Below are 24,455 nucleotides of genomic sequence, written 5' to 3'. Positions count from 1 at the left end.
GGTCCAAGGATTGAGGAGGTTGTATGTTGTAAAACCCTCTGGGGCAAATTGTGATTTGTAATACTGGGCTATATAAATAAAATAAACTTAAATAGGAAATCACTGATAATAAAAACAGAGATTTGGTGTCTGGCAATGCTATTTAACAGCCATGGAGCATAGTTTAGGTAATTCTAGCTGCCTGCGGTTGGTTAATAAACATTTTTTCTCAAATGTGTTTGTGCAGGAAAATTTACAGTCTGTAGGTCAGTATTCAGCCTCTGAAAACAGTTGTATAATGTTTTAGTTTGCTCTGGAGGAGCTTTGTCAAATTTTAGAAAACATTTTCTGTGTCTGGGTTTTTAAAAGACAGTCTGTGTTACAAGCAGTGGGCTGGGAGTTTAAAACATGTTGGCGTTTACTAAGCAGGGTGGGTGACATCTTTAAAATAATGTTTTTGTCAAACCAACAGTCCGAAACCCAAAGTTAACATTATAAAACAGACTAAATTAAGCAGCAAATTCTCAAATTTGAGAAGTTGGAACCAGCAAATGTTTGGCATTTTTGCTACTTTACTTAAACGATTAATGGATAATTAAAATGGGTATTATTTATTTTTATTATTTTTGTTTTTTGTTTGTTTGTTTGACTGATCATTTCAACTTTAAAGTGGAGAATCCAAAAATACAGTATAGGTCAAGTCTATCACACTTTTAAAGGTTTAAAGGACAGATTCACCTTTTTTCAAGTCTACCTTAAACAAAACTGTGATGCCCATGTGTACATTGACACAGCAGAGATTTGATATCAAAAGGTCTGTAACGTCTGATATAGTATATTGCATCTGACTCATATTAGCTTCTGCAGAGATTAATGCATTCTTGCACAGACATGACAGTTGATTTTGTTCCACATCACTTGCATTGAACTTGTGTACAGAATGGACCTCTTTGCAGCCACTATAGAGAAGATGAACAACTATAGTAAGCAATAAGACATTTAATGCACATATGGGGACTTGAGTGTTGCATTAAGACAGACTTGAAAAAAAGCGTACGTGGGCAATTTGCCATAATAGCAATAACTTGTTCCATTTAATCAGATCAAACAGGACAGTGTCAAGTGCCTGGAAAATCTTCCCATGCTTCATCATTATGAGTTGTTATTGTACTCAGGGCTTGTTTTAATCCATGTCTGTCATCTGATTGTTTAGTGTTTCTTTTTGGCTTCAGTGTCCTGTTACTCTGCCCGTAAAACCCCCTGAGACTGTTTTCGGAAGAGCTATAAAAATAAAACATTTATTAATGTTAATATTATGCATCTCGGAGAGCATCAGGCCGATCTTGGTGACACACACACACACACACACACACACACACACACACACACACACACACACACACACACACACACACACACACACACACACACACACACACACACACACACACACACAGACACACACACACAGACAGACAAAGTTCTGGTCTCTGTCATAATGACGAGTGTTCACCCAGACCAACTGGGTTCATAGTTGCTTAGAATCCCAGTTCATGGCCTAAAGTCCTGCCAAGTCATCTACAGTCCGAGACGTCTGTTGTTTATGTTTCAGTCTGACGTCAGAGTGGAGAGTTTAATGCCCGCTTTAAGAGCCGGGCTGTCGCCAAGCTCTATTGCCCCCATATCACTGAAATCAATGTCATCCTGCTGCCGGTTACCATCACTCCAGATTTACTCCTCCACTAGATAAACAGATCTCCTGCTTCCCTCTCGCTGGAAACCACACAGCTCGTGTACCCCCTGCTGACTTGTCTGCCTAAAGTGCCTCAGCAGCATTTGGTTACGCTTGGATAACAGCAGATCCAATACTGACATGGTGGATAAAGGAGCTTGATTCCTACAGAACACCCCAAAAAAATATCAAATTCGAAGCCGTGCTAGTGAGAGAAGTTGAGAGAAATAAAAGAGCAACAACAGAAGAAAAATCAACTCTTGGAGGTGAACAATGGGTAGATTGAGAGCTCATTACTTACTATGTAGGCGCAAATAGGACTGAAGGCATAGGTGCCGCACACATAGAGATGAGTGCTATTCAGCCGCAGGAGGATTTTGATGTAATTGAAGCAATCAGTCTGGATGAGGAACAAATGGAGAGAGTGTGAGGTCCATCAGCGCACAAGATATTCTCACCACTGAGTGTGTTTTTTTTTGAGAGCTTAAAATCTGTGCCTGAAATACTGGAGCTTGTAATCTTAAGAAAATCTTTAAGAGCAACAAAAAAAAAAAAAAAAACACAAATCCTTCAGAAACTGTTGATAGAAATGGTTAGAAACATATAAAAAGTTCCCTTTTTCCTCAAACGCTGTTGGTAAAACCTCACAGCATCATACACAGCAGTTGCCTGGTGGGCTTTCTGTAATACACAGACCAGAGTTGTACACTGCAGTACAAAGATTACCAAGGTTTGTCGCCTAGGGATACAACAGCTGGCATGACAACAAGGTAACAGACAGACAGAGAGAAAGAAGCAGTGCAACAGAAAAGAGCAATTCCCTGGTGAGCGTGCACACTTGATGAATCAATTTGTAACTGGTGGAAAGGTTTGTCAACACAGAACTCAATGTTCATTTTATCTTCTCAGTATGCCAGTGAAACGATTCAGAGAAGACTGCGAGGAAAGAACAAACACCCTGTGCAAGAAAATCCATGCTCTCTATAATGTCACAACACAACTGTCTTCCTGGGGTATATTTTGATTATTTGGCATTGTACCGGAGCAGTAAAAGATGTCTCTCACCTCCAGGTTCTTCCCTTTGAAGCTGCATTCCTCTCGTTTTCCAGCAGGAGTGCCCCACGTCAGCTGAAGATGAAAAAGAAGAAACCCTGAATAAGTCGGGCCAAATCCAGGGAACCATGCTGATTCTGCTGAAGACGGTTCTCGAATATCAATGATTGTGTGTAGAATGGAGATAAACAAAAGCTTTCCCTTTCTGACACAACAAATGACATACAGCATGGAGTCATGAAAGCATATATAAAAAGGGACCGTTAATCCCAAAATCAAAAATACATATGTTTCCTCTTAACTGTACTGCTATGTATACGTCTAGATTTTTTTGGTGACAGGTACTGAGTGTTGGAGATATTGGCCGTAGGGATGTCTGCCTTTTGTCCGATATATTGAAACTAGATGGCACTCTGCTTGAGGTGCACAAATCGGGAAAAAAAACATTTGAAAAACTCAGCAGTCATGTCTCTTCACAGAAATCATGACCTGGTTACTCAAGATAATTCACTGACCTTGTTGTGATTATGTTCATGCCAGAACTATTATCTCTCTACCAAACTAAATCTGCCAACCAAATCACTGTGTACAGGGAAGCATGCATCTGATGCCAGCTCACCTTGCACCTTGGAGCTAGCTAAAGTTACAGCCAAGGAGGACGCCATTAATGTTTTAAATCTCACGCTTTCAATTGCACCAGCCTCTCGTCCTTGAGTAGATATATGCTTCCTCCTGCACAGCGATACAGTGGGTGGATTTAGTTTTGTAGAAAGAAAGTAGCTCCTATAAGAAATTGTGCACAACAAGGTCTGTGGATTATATTGAGTAACCAGAGAGACGTTGCTAAGGAGTTTTTTCATATATATATACATTTTGTTTTGACAGCACTTTGAGCACTGCAAGCAGAGTGCCATCTAGTTCCATTATACTGGGGAGAAGAACATCTCTACTACTGATATCTCCAAACACTCAGCAACTCACACAAAAACAATCTAGATTGATGAAAAGCACTACAAGTAAGAGAAAAATGTTTGGTTTTTTTATTTTGGAATGAACTGTCCCTTTAATTTGCAATATTTTGTATTTACAAACTGCATTATTAGCTCAGATAAAACCGTTACCCAAATTTGTCTTGAATGGTAGTAAGTCAAAAATCTGCCAGCCATTACACTGCATTGCATTTTGACTCTGATAATCCACTCAGCATTTTCACATACTCACATGCTTCTGAAGCTTGGTCTTGCTGATGTCCGAGAGGCTGAGGGCAAACAGCGCCTCCCTGGCTCCGACGTACAACATGTCGTCCTCCTGACTGAGAAGCAAGGAGGTGTAATTGAAGACGCCGTCTGCAGAGAATCTCTTGGCCGATCTCTCTTTAGCATCTGGGAAACAGCAGGAAAAACACACACACTGGAGATTATCATCACATAGCAGGACAGAACAGAGAGAAACAGAGTGGTGCAGAACATATCCTGATGCTGGAAGAACAAGAACACACATAAATAGGTCCCCAATTACAACACTCACAATAATAAGTTGTTTTTGCCTTCTGCAGAGAGAAAACAATCAGTGATTTCCATATCACAGTGCTGGGCTTTAAAATGCATGTTGAGGAGTGTTATAAGGTTTCAGAAAGGGTTCACAGATTTCTTCTTATTATCAGTGGTAAAAAACCAAAACAAAACAAAAACATTTTATTTCTGTTATTAAAAACGAAAAGACTGACATTGTGATGATGCACAAAACCATCCATGTAAGTGTATGATTATTTTTTCATATCAAACCAAAAAGTAAATGTACATGCTAAAAATGGTAACATTAACAACTAATTTCATCTGGTTACTAGCACTAATTCCCAAGTTTTCTCTTGTCTTAAGGACAAACCTAGGAAAAATACCAAACACAAACAATATGACAAAGAAACACAGGATGCACACAGGATGATCTGCACCTATGCATATTCAAGCTCCACAGGAGCAGACTAATAGGTGTCCGCCATAACTTCACAGGGCCTGTAATAACTGAGTGAGTGTTAAAAAATGACAAATGATTATGTAACCATTTCCCATGTAGTATACAGCAACATCAACAGGTCATGACAGTCACAATAATGCAACATCAGGACCAGCACCATGAAGGCTGATGCTGCAGTATAATCTATTCTATTCAAAACTTTATTAAAGACTTAGTTTATAGAGAGGTCCATAGACAATAAAACAAGATAATATCAAAAATTTAATGAAAAAAAACCCTCAGAAGTACAATATGTATTGCTACCGCCTACTTATCATCCTCATCGGTATCATCAATACTAAAAGGACAATATGTACTGTTACTGTACATATTGTGTATATATATATATATATATATATATATATATATATATATATATATATATATATATATATATATATATATATATATATATATATATATATATATATATATATATATATATATATATATACACACACACACAACTAAATAAATATATATATAAATAGATATGACAACCAATTGCAAACTGCTGCATTTATGTAAGTCAATGGATCAGATTTGTTGCCCTAATAAGCCAATTAATGAAATCATAATTTTCAATCAATTGGCTCTGTTTACAGGAAGTGAAACATTATTATCATTGTGAAGAGGAGTCCTGCTCAACAAGTCACAACTGAAACTGAAAACAATGCCATGTTGAATCCTGGCAAAAACAACTTGACTACCAAATCTCATTACAAAATAACTCACAATATGTTGGCCAAAAACAAATGTACAATCGGAGAGGTTACCACATATAAACTTATGTTTTACTATTTCCAGTTCTCCCAAAAAAAAAAAAAAATCAGGGAATCTATGCTAAGGACTCACAGAGAGCCACAAATCTAGCAGGAAACAAGAACAAGTGGACAGACATCACATTACATACAACCACAGCACAACACATAGCAGTAAGCGTCGGTCAAATCGATTAATGATACAAAGGGGAAAACTCTTGTTTCTGTAGCCCTCACTCCTGTCCACTCTGTTTATCCCTCTCACACAGCAGCAGCTACTGTAGCTCCATGAGAACATGTCACATGTACGCCAGTGAGCCACGTCTGCACTTTCCTGTGCTGGCTCTCTCTGTGCTCGGCTCTGCACTGGCAGCAGGGTAAAAAGCCTCTTCCACTCAACACCAATCTAAATCTCCTCCGTTCTGCCGCTCGCCAACCCTCTTCAAATGGATCTCTTAAGCAGTGGGCCACGAGTCAAATGAGTTACTTTTTCCCACGTCGCTCCCTTCCCTGCAGCCTCAAATAGTTCTTGTGATGAAGTAGAGATCCGATGTACACATTGCTCCTTTTATAGCATTTCCCTCGGCATCGCAAACAAGTCAGGATCCTCTACAGTGGCATGAGCTTTTTTTTCCAAAGCTTTCCACTGTGTAAGTGGAATTTCAAGAGGTTCGGATTGATTTTTAGAACAGGCAATGGCTCGAACAATTGGTCACTTTTCAGTTTGACTTACTGTGTGACAACTTGCTCTAACAGCCCAATATAAAAGCCAACAAAAGGATCAGTATTACTGTTTATTCCAGACCTTGAAGCACTGAGATCCTTAGAGAAACAGCAGCTGAGTTTGGGTCCATGTGGGTGGATTTTTTCACTTGACATCCATCAACAAGACTAACAATCTTCTAGAGGTCACCAAAGACACGGGATGTATGCAATCAAATATTTGTGCATCAATTGCTTACATAGTTCTTACCCTTTGCGGTTTTTGACCATCTTTGTAAATGTTTATCCATTGCCTCCCATTCCAGACATATTAAACACACTCAATGTGTTCTCCGAGCCAAAACGCTGGGGGTCACGGACTCCATTTGCTTGTCCAAATAAGATTACTGGCTTGTATCTGGAGTGGTCAACACTAATATTTGCCGCACTTAAACCGTTTACAGTATTTTCATCTTGTAAAACCAGCGAACTGCACTCATATTTAGGCCCTTCTGACAGTAAGAAAAAGACACCAGAGGTACCTTTATCTCCAACACTCCAGGTGGCTCATAATGCAAATGGAGCCAGTAAACAGCCATAAACGTTTACAACCCACGACTTAAACTTTCCAATATGCTCAAAAACAAATGGTTCATCTAACACTCAAGGCACTTTTGGCAGATGATTGCTTTTCCCTTATGGGAGTGAAAGCCAGCTGCATAGGCCCCCATCTTGTCCAAAATCAAATCTTAGGCTCTTTTCAGATCAACAGCGCTCATTCTGTTTAAAACGTTGTGACATCTGGAGTCAATGAAGAGACGGGGCTGTCATTAAAATCCAGGGAGGGGATGCAAGATTGAAAAAAAGATTTCCTATTGTCATTCAGGGCTGGAAAACAGTTTTCCAATGTGGGGAAGGAAAAACTGGTTTCATTTCAAGGTAACTTAAGGCTGTTAAAAATGTCCTAAATGCTCATAAAGAGAGCTATACTCAGTCCCAGTGGACCCTGCTGATGGCAGACAAAGGAGTGCCATCTCTCCTCTCAACAGGGGGACATATCATAGCTTGACTGTCACGGCTCCCCTGAGTTTTGGCCATTCACTGGAACCAAAAACAGCCTTCCCTCAGCATATTAAAACTCTCTGACATAAATCGCAGTGACATCCTCTTAGACAGACAATGGATTAACGAGCAGAGGAGAGCAAACTCATGAAACTTTTACTCAGAGAGCAGTCCGGGGCTACTTAGCGGCAGGGTGTGTGGTAGGGGCGGAGGGACTGAGGTCGGGGTACTGAGTGGGAGTTGTGGTAACCAGGAAGATTGGATTGAGATGTTGACCTATGAAGGAACATGCAGACAAGGGAAGAAAATGTTATTTTCAAAGCACTCTGAGATGGATCTTTGATGAGAGCAGAAGGTCAAGCCAGTAACAAACGTCAGTTGTGTCAAGTTGCGGCGATTTCAAACAGAAACTCAAGGCTCTCTCTCTCTTTTTCATCTTCAGGGGTTGATTCTTTGGGAGATTTTTTACGCTTTCCAATGCAGCAGATCAGTTGTGTGTTTTGACATGCCTGTAGCAGAATGCTGGGCATCTGCAGGCCATTTCACAGCCAGGCACCAGGTCCATTTATCACCTGCCTGTTTAATCAGTTGGCTGTCACCAAGCCGAGGCCCTCAACCTCTGCTAATGCTCATCACATCGCACCTTCCATCAATATGGCTGCTTTTTATTGCCGGTGTTAACATGCTGAATTACTTAGTACCACAGGTTCTTTGAATTTCAGCCTGGAAGTCAAACTCTGTATTTGCCTCTATTCTCTGTGGTTATTAAAGAGCCTACAAGCTGCAAAATAAACTAGTCAATGGTCCAAACTAGAGTGCAGCGGCACAGTTCAAAGGATCCATTGTTCAAGGGCAGTTTCCAGTTGGAAGATCAGGTTCAGCATGCAACATTCAAGAACTGAATGTCTTTTCCCCACCAGCTGATTATAACCTCCCAGAAATTAATGAAGTGAAATTCAATTTTGGCAGTGTATCCATTGTATTCATTCACTGGGATGTTTTTTGGGGGTTTTTTTTCAGTTGAGGTAAAGATGGCAGAAACAAATCATATCACGAAGGATTACAGAGAGCAGCTGCTCCGCGATCAAAGAAATGTTTGCAAGAGAATCTGACTGAATCTGTGCACAAACATGAACAGCTACAAACTCCTTAAATTAAAACGGAGATACACAAAGGAGAAGTCATGCAGTTTGTATGTTATATTCCCTTCCTAGTAACGTAATTGTAAGCTGCCTTAGTGGTAAAACAAATGTTTCTCTATGACTGTTGCATTATGTGCAACATAAATTTTGCTGCTTGCGCAGCCATCTTGACAGTGTTTTCACAGGACACTTGGTTCAAAGTGTGACTCGGAAAAACCTCGGTTTGGAGAGCCGTGTAGCCCCATTACTCTGCCCTACCCATCTAACGTTATCTTAACAAGAACTGGAACATCATACCTCTAGATGAAAATATGCAAAACAGAGGGGTTGGGCTAAATGGGAGGTGCAGGAGCTGCATTGGGAGTGAGCCAAAGAGTTGCTTGTCTGTTGGGAGACGATTGTTTTTGCACAATCGGTTGAAGAAAGCAAGAAATAGACTAGACCTAATTGTTATTTTGCACTTTATCTACATATAACATCTGAATTTGGATGCTTTAGAAGTGTTGGTATCCGAATTGTGTTACCTTTGTGCAGAGCCCGGCTCACTGTTTCCCTCCAGTCTTTATGCTAAGCTAAGCTAACTGGCTGTAGCTTCATATTTCCTGTACATACATGAGTGGTATCAATTTTGTCAGCTAACATTGAGCAGAAAATTAATAAGCAGGCTTCACAAAATCTTGTACTACACCTTTAAGAGACACAAATACTTTGAGACAAATATAAATGGCTGTAATGTAAAGTGAGTGCTCTTGAGGGAAAATGCTTATGAATCGTCAAAATAATTCATGTTCCGGACACATTAATGAAGTATTTCTTTTGGATCTCCAAATATTTCCATATTTTTTTACTGATGAAAGATGAAAATAGATAGATGAAAATAGATTCTGGATAACTCTGTCAGTGTTGAGAGACCTCCAAAATAGCACAGTGACATCAATTAAGACTTCCTCTGAATGTCTCCATTCACATCACAGCTGAGTGTGTTCAGCGTGTGCTTACTCACCATTGAGGTAAGTAAGATATCATCAGAGGGTGCCAGCTTACAGACACAGTGTCGCTGAGAAATAAAATACATGCCAGCACTTTGGCAGGCATCATATTTCAGAGGAAACAGAGCAGGATCAACCTATTTTTCTAAGGTTTAATAGTACTCCAAGGGCGGGGCAATTGATTGGCTGCTTGGAAGGTATACGCCTGCCAAGACACTCCTAAAAGCTCTGACTGTAAACATGCCCCAGATTTACTAAAGCAGCGTGAGCCAAGTCACAAGGCAAGGGGGCAACGGGGACAAAGGGGTTCGTTTGCAGCCGGGCAGAGAAAGCCCAAAGGAGAGCAGAGTGTAGCACAGCTGATATCAATCTCACACCGAGCTCTGCTTATCTTACATGCAAGACACACATTTATCCCTCCCAAAAAAACTATCAATCTCTGCCCTCTGCCAGCCGAAGCCACACAACAATGCACAGCTTCAAGGCTCTGTTTGACGTAATTTGACAATGGACTTGAAAGCGGTGCAGGAGCTCCTGACAGAAGCCGACAGGAGTTGCTTCAAGGTCATCGCAGCACTGATCCTTGTGATATTTGGGCAAAGTGATGGTTATTTCATTGTCTGGGACTACTGGCAACCAAGAACTGCAGCAGCAGGCCAGCCAAGTCAGCACAGAAACACTGTTTGTCTGCACATTTAGAGGACAAGGCCTCTGATGAGAAGGCAGACAGGGTTGCAGGAACTGGGGTGAAACTTTAAACAGACATCACATAATGCCTTTCCATCTGAACGGTTAACTCAGTCTTAACTGAACGGTAAAAACAATGATGACTCAGGCTACATGAGTGGATTTCAATAAATTTAAAAAGGTAAATTAAAGGTTCCACATTGTGCTCATTTTTTGGTTCATACTTGTATTTGGGGTTTCTACTATAACATGTTTACAAACTTTAATGTACAAAAACACACTATTTTCTCCATACTGTCTGCCTTAATATGTCTGTTTTCACCATCTGTCTGAGACACTATTTTAGCACCTGCTCTTTAAGCACCCCCTTCCCAAAATGCCCAGCTGGCTCTGATTGGTCAGTGTCTCTGAGTCTTCTACATCTGCTCTGCTCCGAATTGCAGTCGGGCATGGACTGTAACAGCACTGAGGTGAGACTTTGTACGTTTATAAAGTATAGTTCTGACATCACAACTTTACGGAAGTCCTTATGGCTCATTTGAAGGCACCGTTTCTGAATACGGACTGTGTGCATTTATTTTTGGATTGAGCGTTTTGAAACTTTATAATATTTATATAACACCTAAACCTGCCTTGTATTTTAAAAAAGACATGGAAATCTCATTTTTTAACAATATGGGACCTTTAATGTATAGTGTGTTTTAACTCTACAAAACCTGAAAGAAACCAAGACAGAAAGAAACTGGAGCAGAAAAAAAAAATCACACTTTACTTGCCTGTAAATAAAAGCTGACAGCCCTGGACTAGTTTCAAAAAGAGTGTTACACCTACAGTATCTGTAGGCCAGGAAATGAGGCTCACAGATGTATTGTGTTGTTTGTAATAACTGGAAATGATGATGTGGCTTTGCTGCAATTTCGTGTGTACTGTGGATGATGTGTATTGCGTTTGTACTTGGATGTGAGTGTGTACACATCACACTGTGAGACATCTGCACCTCGCAGATAATAACCACAGCCTAACAGTGTGTAAGTCCAGTGTTTGCTGTGTGTGAGGATTACTGTATGCAGCAAAAAAGGTGTTAATGTGCCGCACGGTTACATGTGCAGGCTCAGAATGAGGGCAACGACAGAAAACCATGAAATGACTGAATAATTGTTGGAAATGCTGAACTGTTGTGTGTACTGTACAAACCCTGTAATACTGGAAAATACCCCCTTCATCCTCTGAGGAAAAAACAACATCTCACCAACAGACCAAAGATGAGGCCAGTGCATAAACCGCTGCATACCTCTAAAAGCAGAAAACAAGGGGCTGACACAGACATGATGCTCTGCTCTGTAATTATTGGCTCTTAGGTGTCATCCTGATGTACTCTGGATTGGCACGCACCCACCCAACACTCAAAGCAGCAGAGCGATGGAGCGCAGTGGTCTATCACGGCTAAAAGCTGAGAAAATCCTGGATATTAGCTCTGTGAGACAGAGAGAGACTCTCTATGTGGTATCTGAGTGGATTTTTCAAACACAGGTTGAAGCACAGAGAGAGGGAGACAGATAGTTGGTATAATTTCCTCACACACACATACACAATTCAAAATAGACGTGCCTGTGCTTGTCATGTGTGGGATGGCTCTTCAACCTCTCTTTCTCTCCATCCTCCTCCTACCCTCTCTCACAGTAGATGTTACTGGAATCTGATTCAGAATTCTAAGAAAAGCTTTTTTTTTTTTACTTAAAAAATGAAAAATAAATCTGCCAAATTCCATCCAGCCCTCATAATACAAAAACTATTATTACTGAGTGTGTTAATACAGTTTAAGTTATAATTAATACATTTAATGAAGGCAAATCTGGTTTTATTTATTTACATCCAGCATTTTTTCAGAAATAACTAATGCATTTAAATTCTATAATAACCTCTCTATATGGTATTTTTTTATTTTTAGTAGCGGGGTCCGCCACTCCCACATGGGATTCCTATTGTTTTCACACACATATGAGGGACTCACCAGCATTATTGCTTACAACGCTGTTGTATCAAAGCTGTATTAAGTAACAACTAATGTCAAGTCAACATTTCCTATATACCGATATAGCACCCGGTAGTAGTAGTTATAAACACTGAACACACTTAGGACAGGAAAAACTGAACTATTGAACTCTATAAGCTCGTGAATTACAGGAGCATCTCAGACTCAGACTTATTCTTTTATTTTTGTTTGTTAGTTCTAAAGTTTTTTTGTTATTTTTCATACAAACTTCAACAGTACTGTGAATGTGTTGCTATAGCTGTGAGGCAATAAAACTGTCAACTGTTCAAAACAATACCAACTCCCTTTGTGAGCCATTTAAGGTATTATTCCTAACAGACCAGTCATATGCAGCCACTTGCATCTGGCTGGTGACTAGAGCTAATCTCCAACCCTGATACACAGTGGCTTTTATTATGAAGCTCAAAAGTCAAGTTTACATGCACATCCAGACCAATGAGGGCAGGTGCTGAGTCAAATGCAACAACTGCGTACCAACTTCAGAAAAGTCTGAGGAGGAGCCTGTGTGTTTGTGATGTCACTATCTTCGTGCATTAAATAATTTGCAATATTGTAGTTCTGCAGTGTGCCTGACGTTTTTTTCTTCTTTTATTACGAAGCAGCCACAGGAGATCGAATCAATGTGTCAATGGGGTTGACAGCAACAACAATTGTTTGTCAAAATACATCTGGGAATTCATGTACATTTACATATACAGACACACAAATAAGACCACACACATGCACCTACTGCAAACATAAACACTTTAAGACAGAGAGAAATGGAGACATAGTCACACAGGCACAGACACACTTCTTATTTATCCACCTATTGTTACTGGTTTTCTTTTTATTTATTCATTTTCCTATCAAAGTATTTTTGTTTGTTTTTTTCATTTTTTCTTTTCATTAATGGTCCTTTTGTCAATATGTATTATTAATATGACTGCAAATATTAATAATGACTCAAACACTTTCTCCATACAGCTGCTTCTATCTTCTCCATGCACATCCACAGTTAATCTTGCAATTTCAATTTTCTGTATTATATTAACCTTTACCCACCACTGTCCTATCTGTTATCCCTGTTTTTGTTATTGTAAAAAAAAATTCTCTGAGGAAATTGTAATTAACTGCATCTTTTTGAGCAGATACACCAGTTGCTCCGCTGTTGTAACTTAAATGACGTATTGGGAAGCTTCTAACTTTCCACATCCTAATCCACCTTCCTTTACTCCAAGTGTTTTCTTTATTTTGTTACTTACTTACGTCCTTACTCACACAAAAAAAGGCACACCAAGAAAGATTGGCTTGATGAATGCCATGGCTTGGCCAAGTGGACTTGAAGAGGAAAAAAAGGCATTTGTATTGGCACTGCAAACATCCAAATCCAGCTGGCTTGCACATGTTTGCAGATGGTTTCTGCTAAAGCTAGAATCCCATCACAGTACACTAAGATACATTTCGCCATTTTCTAGCTAGCTAACACTCCTGTCGATTTTTAGGGCACCAATGGAGCTGTGTGCTGTTTAATGAGTGCACTCACTTTGGACTGGCATGTGTTGAAGGTCTTTAAGTGCTACCACAGCATGCAGACACAACGTGTGTGTGTGTGTGTGTGTGTGTGTGTGTGTGTGTGTGTGTGTGTCTCTGGAGAGGCCCTTGATGAGAAGAGCAGGCAGGAGTCACACAGAGTCTCCTGCTCTCTACTCATCCCACCACGAAGTAAAGTAGGGGGGACGAGAAGTGGTCAAGCACATTGGTTTTACGCTCCTTGCTAATGGCTTTTCTCATTCACACATACACACACACGCACACTCACAGACACACACACCTATTTCCTGTAGAGTCATGCTGCTATCAGGCACCCGGTGAGCTCAGGATATTTTGGTTCATAATGGTCATTTTGCCCTGACACAGTTTGAAAAATATTCAACTATCTCCATCAACAGGTGTCATTCATATTGCTAAGGACGATGCTTCCTGTCACAATTACGTGAGGGCTAAACCTGCACGCACAGCAGACTGTCAGCTTTCGTTTTTGATCAAGTTAAAAGACAGAATCCATGTTTGTTTGAAATCGGACAGATAGGTGTTCTATAAAATCAGACCCTGGAACAGAGTCCTTCAGCTCAGTCTTTATAACATATATTTAGCCAGGCCTCGGAGGGACACACACCTCGCTCCCTCTTTTTACATACACCCACAAGAAGGAATATAAGAGGCATGTGGAGCGTATTAACATACTGGAACTGAATCAGGAAAGTTCTGACTTTAATGAAAGATACATGAGACGACTGCTTTTAACCATTTAAATTCTGCCTGAACTCAGATGTGAAAGCCATAAGTGTTTCCTAAGCACATGCCTATTCTTGAAGTGTGTCACTATTGAAAGATAACAATGGTGCGTGGTAACGATATCATATTAAATCTTCATGGGTGTACAAATATTTTATTTCATTTTTCATAACGTGGATGAATTTGAATTATATGACCATATAACTTTTAATATAAAATACTTTTGTTAAGTCCAGCATTGCTACTTCTGGAATACTATAAAAATGAACATCTTGGACAGAGAAATGCATTTATGCATTTTAAATAGCTGGGGGTGGTTTGAACAATTGGATTTCAATCTGTCTTGATGGCCTCATTTAACTTTTTTGAAATTGTATAGCTACCCGATCCGCCTAAGACAGGGCTCATTTGTACTCCATTTACATATGAAAATAGTTACTGCCCTAATACTTCTATGCACCGTTTGTGATACAGCCCATAAATGGCATATATATATATATATATATATATATATATATTTTTTTTTTTTTTTTTTTTTAATAGAAATATGGATACTTAGGTGTGACAAAAAGGTTTTGTCTATGAGTCAATGAATAAAATGTTATGTTGTGTGACTTGTCCAGTATTTTTTTATAGCCAGCAGCACAGAAACCATATAAATCCAACATGCTTCATTAAACAATAAAAAGTAAATTTCAGTCCATCATAAAAGGTGTCACAGTAACTGTAAAACTATAAAAAAAAAAAATCTCTGCTGCATGATGTTAATAGTGATGAGGCAAACCACATTTTGGTTTTGGACAAATCACTGCATCCTAACAATCTGAAGAAAAAAAGAAAGAAAAACACCTAATGACTCTTTTTAACCTCACATTCCTGTGTGTCCATCTTAATTAACAGCTGCACCGTTATTCCTCCCCGCTTGCCATTGTCTTCAAATCAAATGTTCCTGATTGAGATCTGCAAAGACTGAACTTTTCTGTACATTCCCTGGAGCGTGCAAGTGATGAAGCCATTAAAGCGTCTGAAACAGACGGACTTGATGTGCTGTAATTATGCCCCATTGTTGCGGCTGTTATGGCATTATATGCAGGCACTTGTGAGTGCCACCTCTGCTGGAAGCCACAGACCGCTTTTCTTTCAGGATCAGTGGGCGTGTCCTTGCTGGGTTTTAGGTGGGCATCGGAGCATATCACGAGCATTTGGCCTGACCCCCCCTCTCTCGGCCCCTCCTCTGTTTCTGCACTGCGATCCACGCACTGCCAAGGTCACTGGATTAGCATGCATGAGAGAAAGCGCACAATATTCGGTGAACATAAACCAAACGTAAACGGGAAAGGACACTGAGTACACTGAGTACACACGGCATGTCCAGTAGCTCCGCTTGATTTGAGTTTGCTTCTTTACTAGCAGCCTGTGTGAATGTAGTAAGACCGAAAATGTTCTCTTCCTCCCTGTATGTACAATAGTAACTGACAGAGTGTGTGGTGCCTACTTGAAACTGTGGGTTTGAAATTGTGCTAATGTGAGCCTCGTTGTAGAAAATGTCTTCTCTTTTTAAGGTAACCTGTCACTCTGTCAGTTATTACACAATTATATTAATTAAAAATATGGTCCTTATCAATATAATTTGCAAAAAGAAACAGGATTTACGACAAACCAGAGGGATGGGCAAAGGGGGAAAAGGGCATCCAGCATACAAAAGATCAAAAAGGTTGTGCTAAATTTAATCCCAGCAGTACTGACAGCAGTACAGGTCATAAACCTGAAAAATTACACATCAATACATTTTCCCCAAAGATGTTTTCTGTCATCTAAGGGAGCTCGTATCACGCTCATGTATGTTCCAGTGTTTGTTTTTCTGATAAGTTTGGTTTTAATTGGTAATTTAATGCTACAGAAAGGGGGCTTTAAGGACATGATTGACAGCCGAGTGTGTCATACAGTGTGCTCGTAATTAATGGCGCCATCACGATCGCTGCTGTGCAGACTCTGGATCCAAATGATGTCACTCAAGATGGCAGCAACCTTACTCGAGATATTTTGGCTTCATTTTTGTACAGTGGGAGTGAGTGGAGACACGTTGTCCACCTTTATATACAGTCTATGCTCTGTATGGTAAATATAAAGCTATAGCTGGCAGCCTGTTATCTTAGCATAGCAGAAAGACTGGAATCAGGGTGACAAGAGTCATCCTGTCTTGATCTAAAGGTAACAAAACCCACCTATCAGAACCTGTTATGTTCAATAGTGTTACATCTGCAAAAATACGGAAGTGATAAAATCCCATGCATTGATTTTGTTGCCTTTAGACAGAGTCAGGCTAGCTTTTCCCCCGTTTCAAATCTTTATGCTAAGCTAAGCTAACCAGCTGCTGGTCGTAGTTTCATATTAAGAAGTGAGTGGCATCTATCAACTCATCTAACTCTGAGCAACAAAGCCAATAAGCATATTTCAAAAATATGGAACTGTTGCTTTAGGAGGAACCAGAATCAAAGCAAAATCGGCATGACACACAGTACAGTTTGTGCAGAGCCAGAAAGAAAAAAAAAATCAAGGGGGCTGCCAAATGCCCTAACCAGCTGATTAATGTAAACTGTTGTCATTAAGTACAGAACTTGAATTTCTCCTTATTCTTCTAAGTGAATGAAAAAGAAAGGAGGAAAAATAAATCATCTCCTCAGCAAATTTCTGGAGAAAGACAGTAACATCCTGCCTGAGAAGTTTCTGATAACTAACAGTGATACACGCTGCATGCCTAACCCAAGCTTGCTGCTCCGAGTCCCATGATCCTTTGTGCTGTCTCTCTGCACAAGAGCCGTAATGAAAAACAGACAAGGCTCTCCCACTGCAGCGACCACAAAAACCTCCACTCACTACACATGAGAGATTAGCCTGCTCATTAGGAGAGAAGGAGGGAGTGAGAGGAGAGTGAAGGAGGACAAAAAGAGAAAGGGACCTTTCCAGGAAAAAGGCCATGTTGAGGCAAGGGTCCTCTCTCTAGAAAACAGCCCGGGTCCCCCTTTTCTTCCAGACTACACAAACCAGAATGGAGGTTTAAAACGGTGACCTGCTTTACATGATTTGCATCAATGGTGCGGGTTGAATTGAGGCTTATTTATATACGAAACGTTTGGCACGTCAGTGATGCTGCAGACCCTGTTTATGTAAAGCTGTACTCCTAATGAAAAGGTTACAATCAGTGTCGGTGACGTTTAAATAAGATTTTCTACACCGCATTATCAGCTGAAAAGCATGTTGTCTCACACTACTACTTATGCTCTCCAGTTGAGAGAATTTCAGTCACTAACTGCAGCCGTCAAAATACATGGAATTTAGATTATGAATGCTGAGAGGAGTGAAGCAAAGCGGGGGAGAAAAAAGAAACATCAGTGGTGTGCAAAACACTCAGTTGCTGGGAACCAGCCTTGGGCCAATTTAATCCATTTAGCTCTTTGAGAAACAAGTTAAATGGCTCAAGTATGTGAAAGGTTGTTCTTGGGTATGAGCGATGCCAATTTGAGATGGTGCATGTGAATTACCGCATGACGCCTTGCTGAGTTGGCTGAGGAGTGAAGAAAACAAGCATCAGATTGTTGTTTTCACGGGGAGGAACGTCAAATTCAGACAGGTAGTGTTTACAGGGGCAAACACACCCCGACATCCATATAAGCCTGTACTTTGGTTGCTGCTGGATCGGCACATTTGCCTGTATAAGCAGCGTTGCAAAACAGAGAGCAGGATAAAAATACATCGTAGGAGGTGGGGAGCTCATTTTAAGAATTAAATTGTGAACTGTCCTTTTCCAACAGCTTCAATGCAGGATGTTAAAAAACAAGTGTTTTGCGACACTTCCCTGAAAAGCAGTCAATTTTCTGCGAGCCGCATCCAAACGGCAACCTTATTTCCTTTCATTTGACATAAGCTTTCATAATGCATCAATCAATTTTCCAAAAAGCTATTTGCTGAGCAACTGGAGGAAAACAGTAGCATGTTTTTATATCATAAATATAGAAGCTTAATCCATGTTATTATAATAAGAGGAGTGCTGCAGAGCGTAAAGTAATAAACAACATGCAAAGATAAAGTCAGGTTTTTCATTCAATCACTGGATTCTCCAGGAGGGACATTAAGTTTAGGTTTGTGAGATAAATTGTTGCATCAGTTGTACAATAATAAATGATCATTTAGTAATAAAAGAGAGGAGGAGCCAAGTGCTTATAAAGTACAATGGCAGACTATATGCGCTAAAGAATACTTTCAAGGTCCCGAACTGTTGCACTTTTTTATCCTTCACCTCAGTAACTCTGATGAGTCACTTGTTATGTCATGCATATTTCACCCCATTGTTCTGGCAAGGCTTCGTGTTTGGAAAACAAAACACACGGTGAATTCAGCACAGAGTGACATCTAATCCTAAAGGAAGACCTTCAGGGAAAAAACTTATAATTGCATGTATTTATGAGAATTGGTGTTTGTAGTTCAGGCGTCTTCAAGTTGGCACGTGTGGGCCTACATGTGAGCCTGCAGGCACTTATGGTCTGTTATCACACTGCTGCAAAGGCTGCTTTACTACACAGTTGTTACCAGCCGCGACAGCGAGGCTCTTTTTGTTTTCGCCTTGTGAGTCTGTGTCATCATGGCAAAATGTGGTCCTGCTGACACCTATTATAGCCCAAATATCACAGAAGTGTTTTTTGAGTATTTAAGTGCGTCTGTCTGTTTTGTCACTGTGATCATGCAAGATATAGTCATTAAACTTTACAGGTGTGTAGTTAAAATCACACTAAAGGCCAAGTTTGAAAATGATTGTGGTCGTGTGGATGTGGAAGTAGGAGAGTAGGAAGAAAAGAGGAGGTCACTGCCCTGCTCCTAACTTTACGCCCCTGGCCCACGCATTTGTTTCAAGTCACAGATCGCAGTATTGTGGCTGCTGTTATCTAGTTGCAACTGTATTTGTTGTCTTTGTTCACAATTTGCCAAAATTATGTTATTTTGTGTAGAACAAACAATTCGCAACACTCCACCTCCTCAAGTTACTGGTGAACACAGAGGAAAACAAAAGCAGGCTACTCATTTCTAGCGAGCAATGTTTAGCTTTGTCACCTTAATTTTCAACTGTTTTATTAGATTTCTCAGATGTAGCTAGCAAAGATACATTAGCTCCTGAGTTGATAACCGTACAGGGTAAAAAATGGTACGCCCTCTGACCTATTCATTTATTTATGTGGCTCATTTTAAAACAAAACCCTGCAAAATAGTCTTATATAAGAAGTTATTCGCCACATGCATGATGTTGTGCTAAAAACTAAGGTTACAGTGGTATGTCCCAGCCAAAAAGTTTGCATCCTACACATTGGATGTAGTTGTCATGAATAGGGATGTTTTTTGTTTACCTGTAACCCCACAAAACAAAGCAGCAAAAAATGCTGCTGGCCTCGGACGTAATGCTGCATTATGTCACTGCTGCGGGCATAGCTCGACAGGCTGGTGTTTGCATCTTATATTGGAGGAGATAAACACAATCTTAGATCCATTTCTCACAATTAAACATAATCTAAACTAATTACATACAGCTCTCACAACAGCACCACGCACTTCTCTGCAGCATGTTGAAAAATCAAAAAAGCTTGACAAGTTTGCTGTGGCTAGTTACAGTTACAAAGCTATGAGGCTTTTGAGGAAAGGATTTAGTGAGCAGTCAGTAATAAAAAAAAAGAAGTGAAAACACTGAAATGTCTCTTGCAATGTTTAAAATAGTCATGAGGAAAGTGCATAAGGTAATTATTTCCACTTACTGTACGAGAAACTGATGCGCGGTGTGACGTCGTCCTCAGAGGCCATCACTAATTGGAGGCAGCTAGCCAATAGCAGCGCAGCAGCCAGGAGACAGTGCACAGTCGCAGCTAATGTCCACATGGTTGCCTGATCCTCTCACGCAGACATACACAAATGTACACCGTTTGTTTTAAGATTCCTTGGAACTCATTAAGCTCCCCTTGACTCGGCACAGCTTTATTTTCTCACTCCCATCTTCCTGCAGGCTGAGGGGGAGTGAACGTGTCCTTGACTTGATTCTTGTACTCCCAGTGGTCCTTACACACGGTTAGTAGACTCTTAGCACAGAGACGAGGAATCCTTTCTGGATTAAAGGCTGCTTGTTGTCATCTACTCATAGTGCTCTGCGACGGATCAGCACTAAGCTCCGACCAGTGGCCATTTAGTAAAAGTCATTATGGATCTGTGGAGAGAAAAGAGAGAAGACATTTCTTTATGTTTGATCCAAGAGCGTGTTAAAAAAAAAAGTTAAAACACAAGCTGGAATAACAGATCCATATCCAACTTCTGATGCTCTAATCAAGAACAAAAGCTAAATAACTGATACATTTGGCTGTGGTTCATTCTGGGGGAATGGTGTGGATTTTACTGCAAACAACCAATAAAGAATTCAAGAGTTAAGGTGTTCATCACCTAAAAATCACCCACTCACCTCTCCGAAGACTTTAATATTTAACTGCAAACCCATGGCTTCAGCTTCATGGCAAAAACAAACATTTATGCTTCTACTGTTTAGTCTTTCAGCACAATGCCAAAGAAAAAGTCAGCTGAACAGACCGATCAGACCACCAGCCAGCTAACATGGACACACACATCATGAGGTACTTTCAAGGGTTTTACAAACTTTAAATGTCCAATTTGCACAGCAGCCCACAAAGTGTCTCTGTGAGATAAAAACGCATGTCAGATTCTTTTTTTAATCCCTGTATTTAATTATGCTGTCTGAGAAGATAATATGGCAGTTTGGCTTTAATTTTGTGGCTAAGCGGAGAAATAAATGAAAGAACAGTGACTCCCATGACAACTCTGTAATTTGACTCAAGAGGCGCAATGAACACATCTGCTCTCTGACTTTTATTGGCCTCTGTATGATTGAGCAGATAAAGTGCCAGATATATAGATATATGCTGAGATTGTTTTATTCAGCAGTGGGTCAACTGTCTTGGAAAATACCTGAAATAGGTACTACTTCTGTTTGCTCCATCCCTCTTTGTGAAACAAACAAAGGACACAAGTTGTATCCTTCAATGATGAAAACAAACTGGAAAATTGTGTACTAGTAGCTCTTAAAGGTGCAGTCTGCAAGATTTAGGTGCATCTATTGACAGAAATGAAAAGATAGGCCTTTTCATAACTATGTATTCATTAGTATATAATCACCTGAAAATAAGAATGGTGTTTTTCATTACATTATAATGAGTCCTTTATATCGTCATACAGAGCAGGTTTACTCCCACAGAGTGGGCAATGTTGTTTCTACAGTAGGCCAGAAGGGACAAATCAAAGGTTAGCTCTAGATAGGGAATTTTGCTGGTCCACTTCGCCTACCGTAATCCTTCTACATGCTTGGCACACGGGAGAAAATTGAGTTCAGTGACCTCAATGCTAGATGCCACTAAATCCTATACACTGGACTTTTAAACCAGCTGGAACTCATTTTGGCCAATTGGAAACAAACAAATGAGGAATTAATTACCAAAGAGTTGCTTATTCACACATCCAGCCGACAGGCAGCTAACATTCATTTAGTGCCATGTGTACGGTCGCCTGTAGCAAGTGCAATAGTCACTCTTTTTTAGCTCTAAAGGGAAAAATCTGGCTTTTATGCTATTAAATGATCTCCATTATCACCTAGCCTCTAACTTTTTCCATCTGCTGTTTAGAACTGTGCATTTTCTCTGAAAACAGATCTACTACCCAAAAATGACGCTACTGTATAGGAGAGGTGAGTGAACCTGAACCGTAAAGTTGGGCCAGTAAATGACAATGAGTTAAAGGAGGCCATAAAGCTCCATATACACACAGAAAGATGCAGACTTGGGCCTAAATTATCTTTGGGTTTGCTAAAAGTGGCTATTTTTGCACAAGTCTTTTGATTTAATGCTGATATAAAAATACTGAATATAGCTGCTTTAAAACAGCCATGTAAGCTGTGAGGCTGTACTTTGGCTCAGCATTGCTGTAGATGAACTGATAATGTTAATGCTAAAATGCTGTTTAACGGTGGTAAAGTTCATTATATAAATCATCTTAGTTTAGCATGTTAGCATGTAATAACTGCTAATTAGCACAAAACACTTTGTCCAGTTGGGGCTGATGGAGTGTCATATGTTTTGCTTCTGTTGATAAAATAAAATGGTGACCTGATAAGTTAGTGGATCACAGAAACTATTGAAATTCATCCTGAGGATGTCATGAATGTCTCTACCATATTTCACAGCATTCTGATTTTATATTTCAAAAGCAGTGGATCCACCAACACTGCCATCCCTAGAGCCACCTGTGTGGCTAAAAACACATTATATACATAAAACAGCTGCAGTGAAATACCTGGAAAGGTATTCAAAACCTGAGCATGAGGAGTGCCAACTGAAAACTGATTATCATGAATTTACCAACATCCTATTAGGGCAGACATCTAAGTGAACACAGCAGAGCCCGTTCCTGTGATACAACGTAACTCACTGCTTCTGATTGCCCAACAGCACTGGACGTCTCCCCCCTGAGCTCCCACATAGATGGTGACGTTTATAAAGTAAACACTGAAGAGCACATGGCGTCTCTGTTTGAGTGCTTGCATCACTGCAACAACTCCCACAAGACCTCGTTCAAATATTTACGGTAGCTAATAAATCCAAGACGATGGGGTCAGTTAGTGGCCCCAGGTTGTCTGCTGAGACAGTTCCCTGCTGGGGAGTGCCATTTTAAACTTCTGATCAACGTGGTCACGCAACACCAACAGAAAGCAGAACAAACAACAGATTTACAACCCCGTCTCCCCGCTACCTGCCAGTGTAAAAACTACAGATGGACACTGGCTAACACACAGACTGGCAGCATGCAAAGTTAGCTGCTCACTGACTGAATGGCTTGCTAAGTTGATGGCTGGTAGAAGACAGATTGCAGTTCACTGGCAAGCTGTCTGTCTTGCATAATAACTGGCAGTTTTGTAGTTGCGTGGCAGGTCATCTGTCTCACCTTTGCAATGGCAAGATAGATTACACTAGGTTTACTGAACGAGACCTTCCCCCCTTATCTCTGCATCTGTGCCTCGCTGTCACACCCTTGTCTCTCTGGGTCTCAACCAGAGGACCAATATGTCCGTGTCACTCTTCACTTGACTACCAGTCTGCTTTGGCTCCTGCTGCTACACTGAAGCAAGCTGAGTGGGAGGCTGAAACCCCCGTCCATGAGCCGTGACATCTCCCTCTTCCTCGCCTGGTCCCCCTCATGCCTGCTGAGATTGCAACAACGAACATGGCAGCCCTGCGTGTGTCGCACGCCCCAGGTCCCAGTCTTCCCAGGGCTTATTCTTGTGCAACTCCAGAGGTCTTTTAAATTTTAATGAAAAGAGAGGGGTGCTGTTAGGAGGGTTTCCTGGCACTCTGATAAACTAGGAAAGTTCTTGGCTAATTCTGCGGGGCAGTAATGCATATAAAAATAACTCAACACTCTCGCATTGACCTTTCACTGGCCAGAAGAAGTTGTTGGCAGTTGCCATGCACAGTCACATTCAAAAGAGGTTATAAATGGTAACTATGGACACCAGATTACAGGTGGTAAGTGGTGAGCAACTTCACACAGACTACTAAAGACAAATGAATGGCAAACAGATTCAGGTCTTATTAATTTGGTAAAAAAAAAATCATCATTACACTGAGCACTTTGCTTAATTTGCTTAATCACAGAGCACTTTGCTTAGTTGATGATTTACATCAACTAAGGGGCCTGACACACCAGGCCAGCCCTTGTCAACTTTATTTTTTAAAGCTGATTCAGCATGTTTATTCGGCCTTGGAGATGGTGGAACCGGTCAGTGAATGAAATCTTTCTGGTTCGCAGTTCAGCTCAGTTCACGCAAAGAGAAAGGGAAGTGAGGAAAGTAAACAATATGACTTAAGTCAAGAGGGCGTCAGATTGAAACAAACTTGGTAAGATTGTGTTTTT

At 40.4% G+C, this 24,455-nt stretch overlaps 1 protein-coding gene across 2 annotated transcripts in view; it reads right to left on the bottom strand.

Annotated features, from left to right (window-relative positions):
* sema4bb (sema domain, immunoglobulin domain (Ig), transmembrane domain (TM) and short cytoplasmic domain, (semaphorin) 4Bb) overlaps positions 1 to 24,455 on the bottom strand; it is a 69,768-nt gene that overhangs the window by 21,078 nt on the left and 24,235 nt on the right. For both annotated transcript variants that reach the window (XM_088079732.1, XM_042512246.2), the window contains exons 2-5: positions 20,249 to 20,691; positions 3,986 to 4,146; positions 2,777 to 2,839; positions 2,013 to 2,111 (exon numbers count right to left, since the gene is read on the bottom strand). In XM_088079732.1, coding sequence (XP_087935858.1) covers positions 2,013 to 2,111; positions 2,777 to 2,839; positions 3,986 to 4,146; positions 20,249 to 20,369 — 444 coding nt within the window. In that variant the 5' untranslated portion in view covers positions 20,370 to 20,691. The remainder of the gene's footprint in view (positions 1 to 2,012; positions 2,112 to 2,776; positions 2,840 to 3,985; positions 4,147 to 20,248; positions 20,692 to 24,455) is intronic.

The sequence above is a fragment of the Plectropomus leopardus genome, chromosome 1 (genome assembly GCF_026936395.1).
Source record: "Plectropomus leopardus strain MGB_pleo_1.0 chromosome 1, ASM2693639v1, whole genome shotgun sequence".
In the NCBI taxonomy this organism is placed as follows: Eukaryota; Metazoa; Chordata; class Actinopteri; order Perciformes; family Serranidae; genus Plectropomus; species Plectropomus leopardus.
The sequence above is the reverse complement of the archived record's forward strand: the minus strand, read 5'-3'. Positions and strand labels throughout refer to the sequence as shown.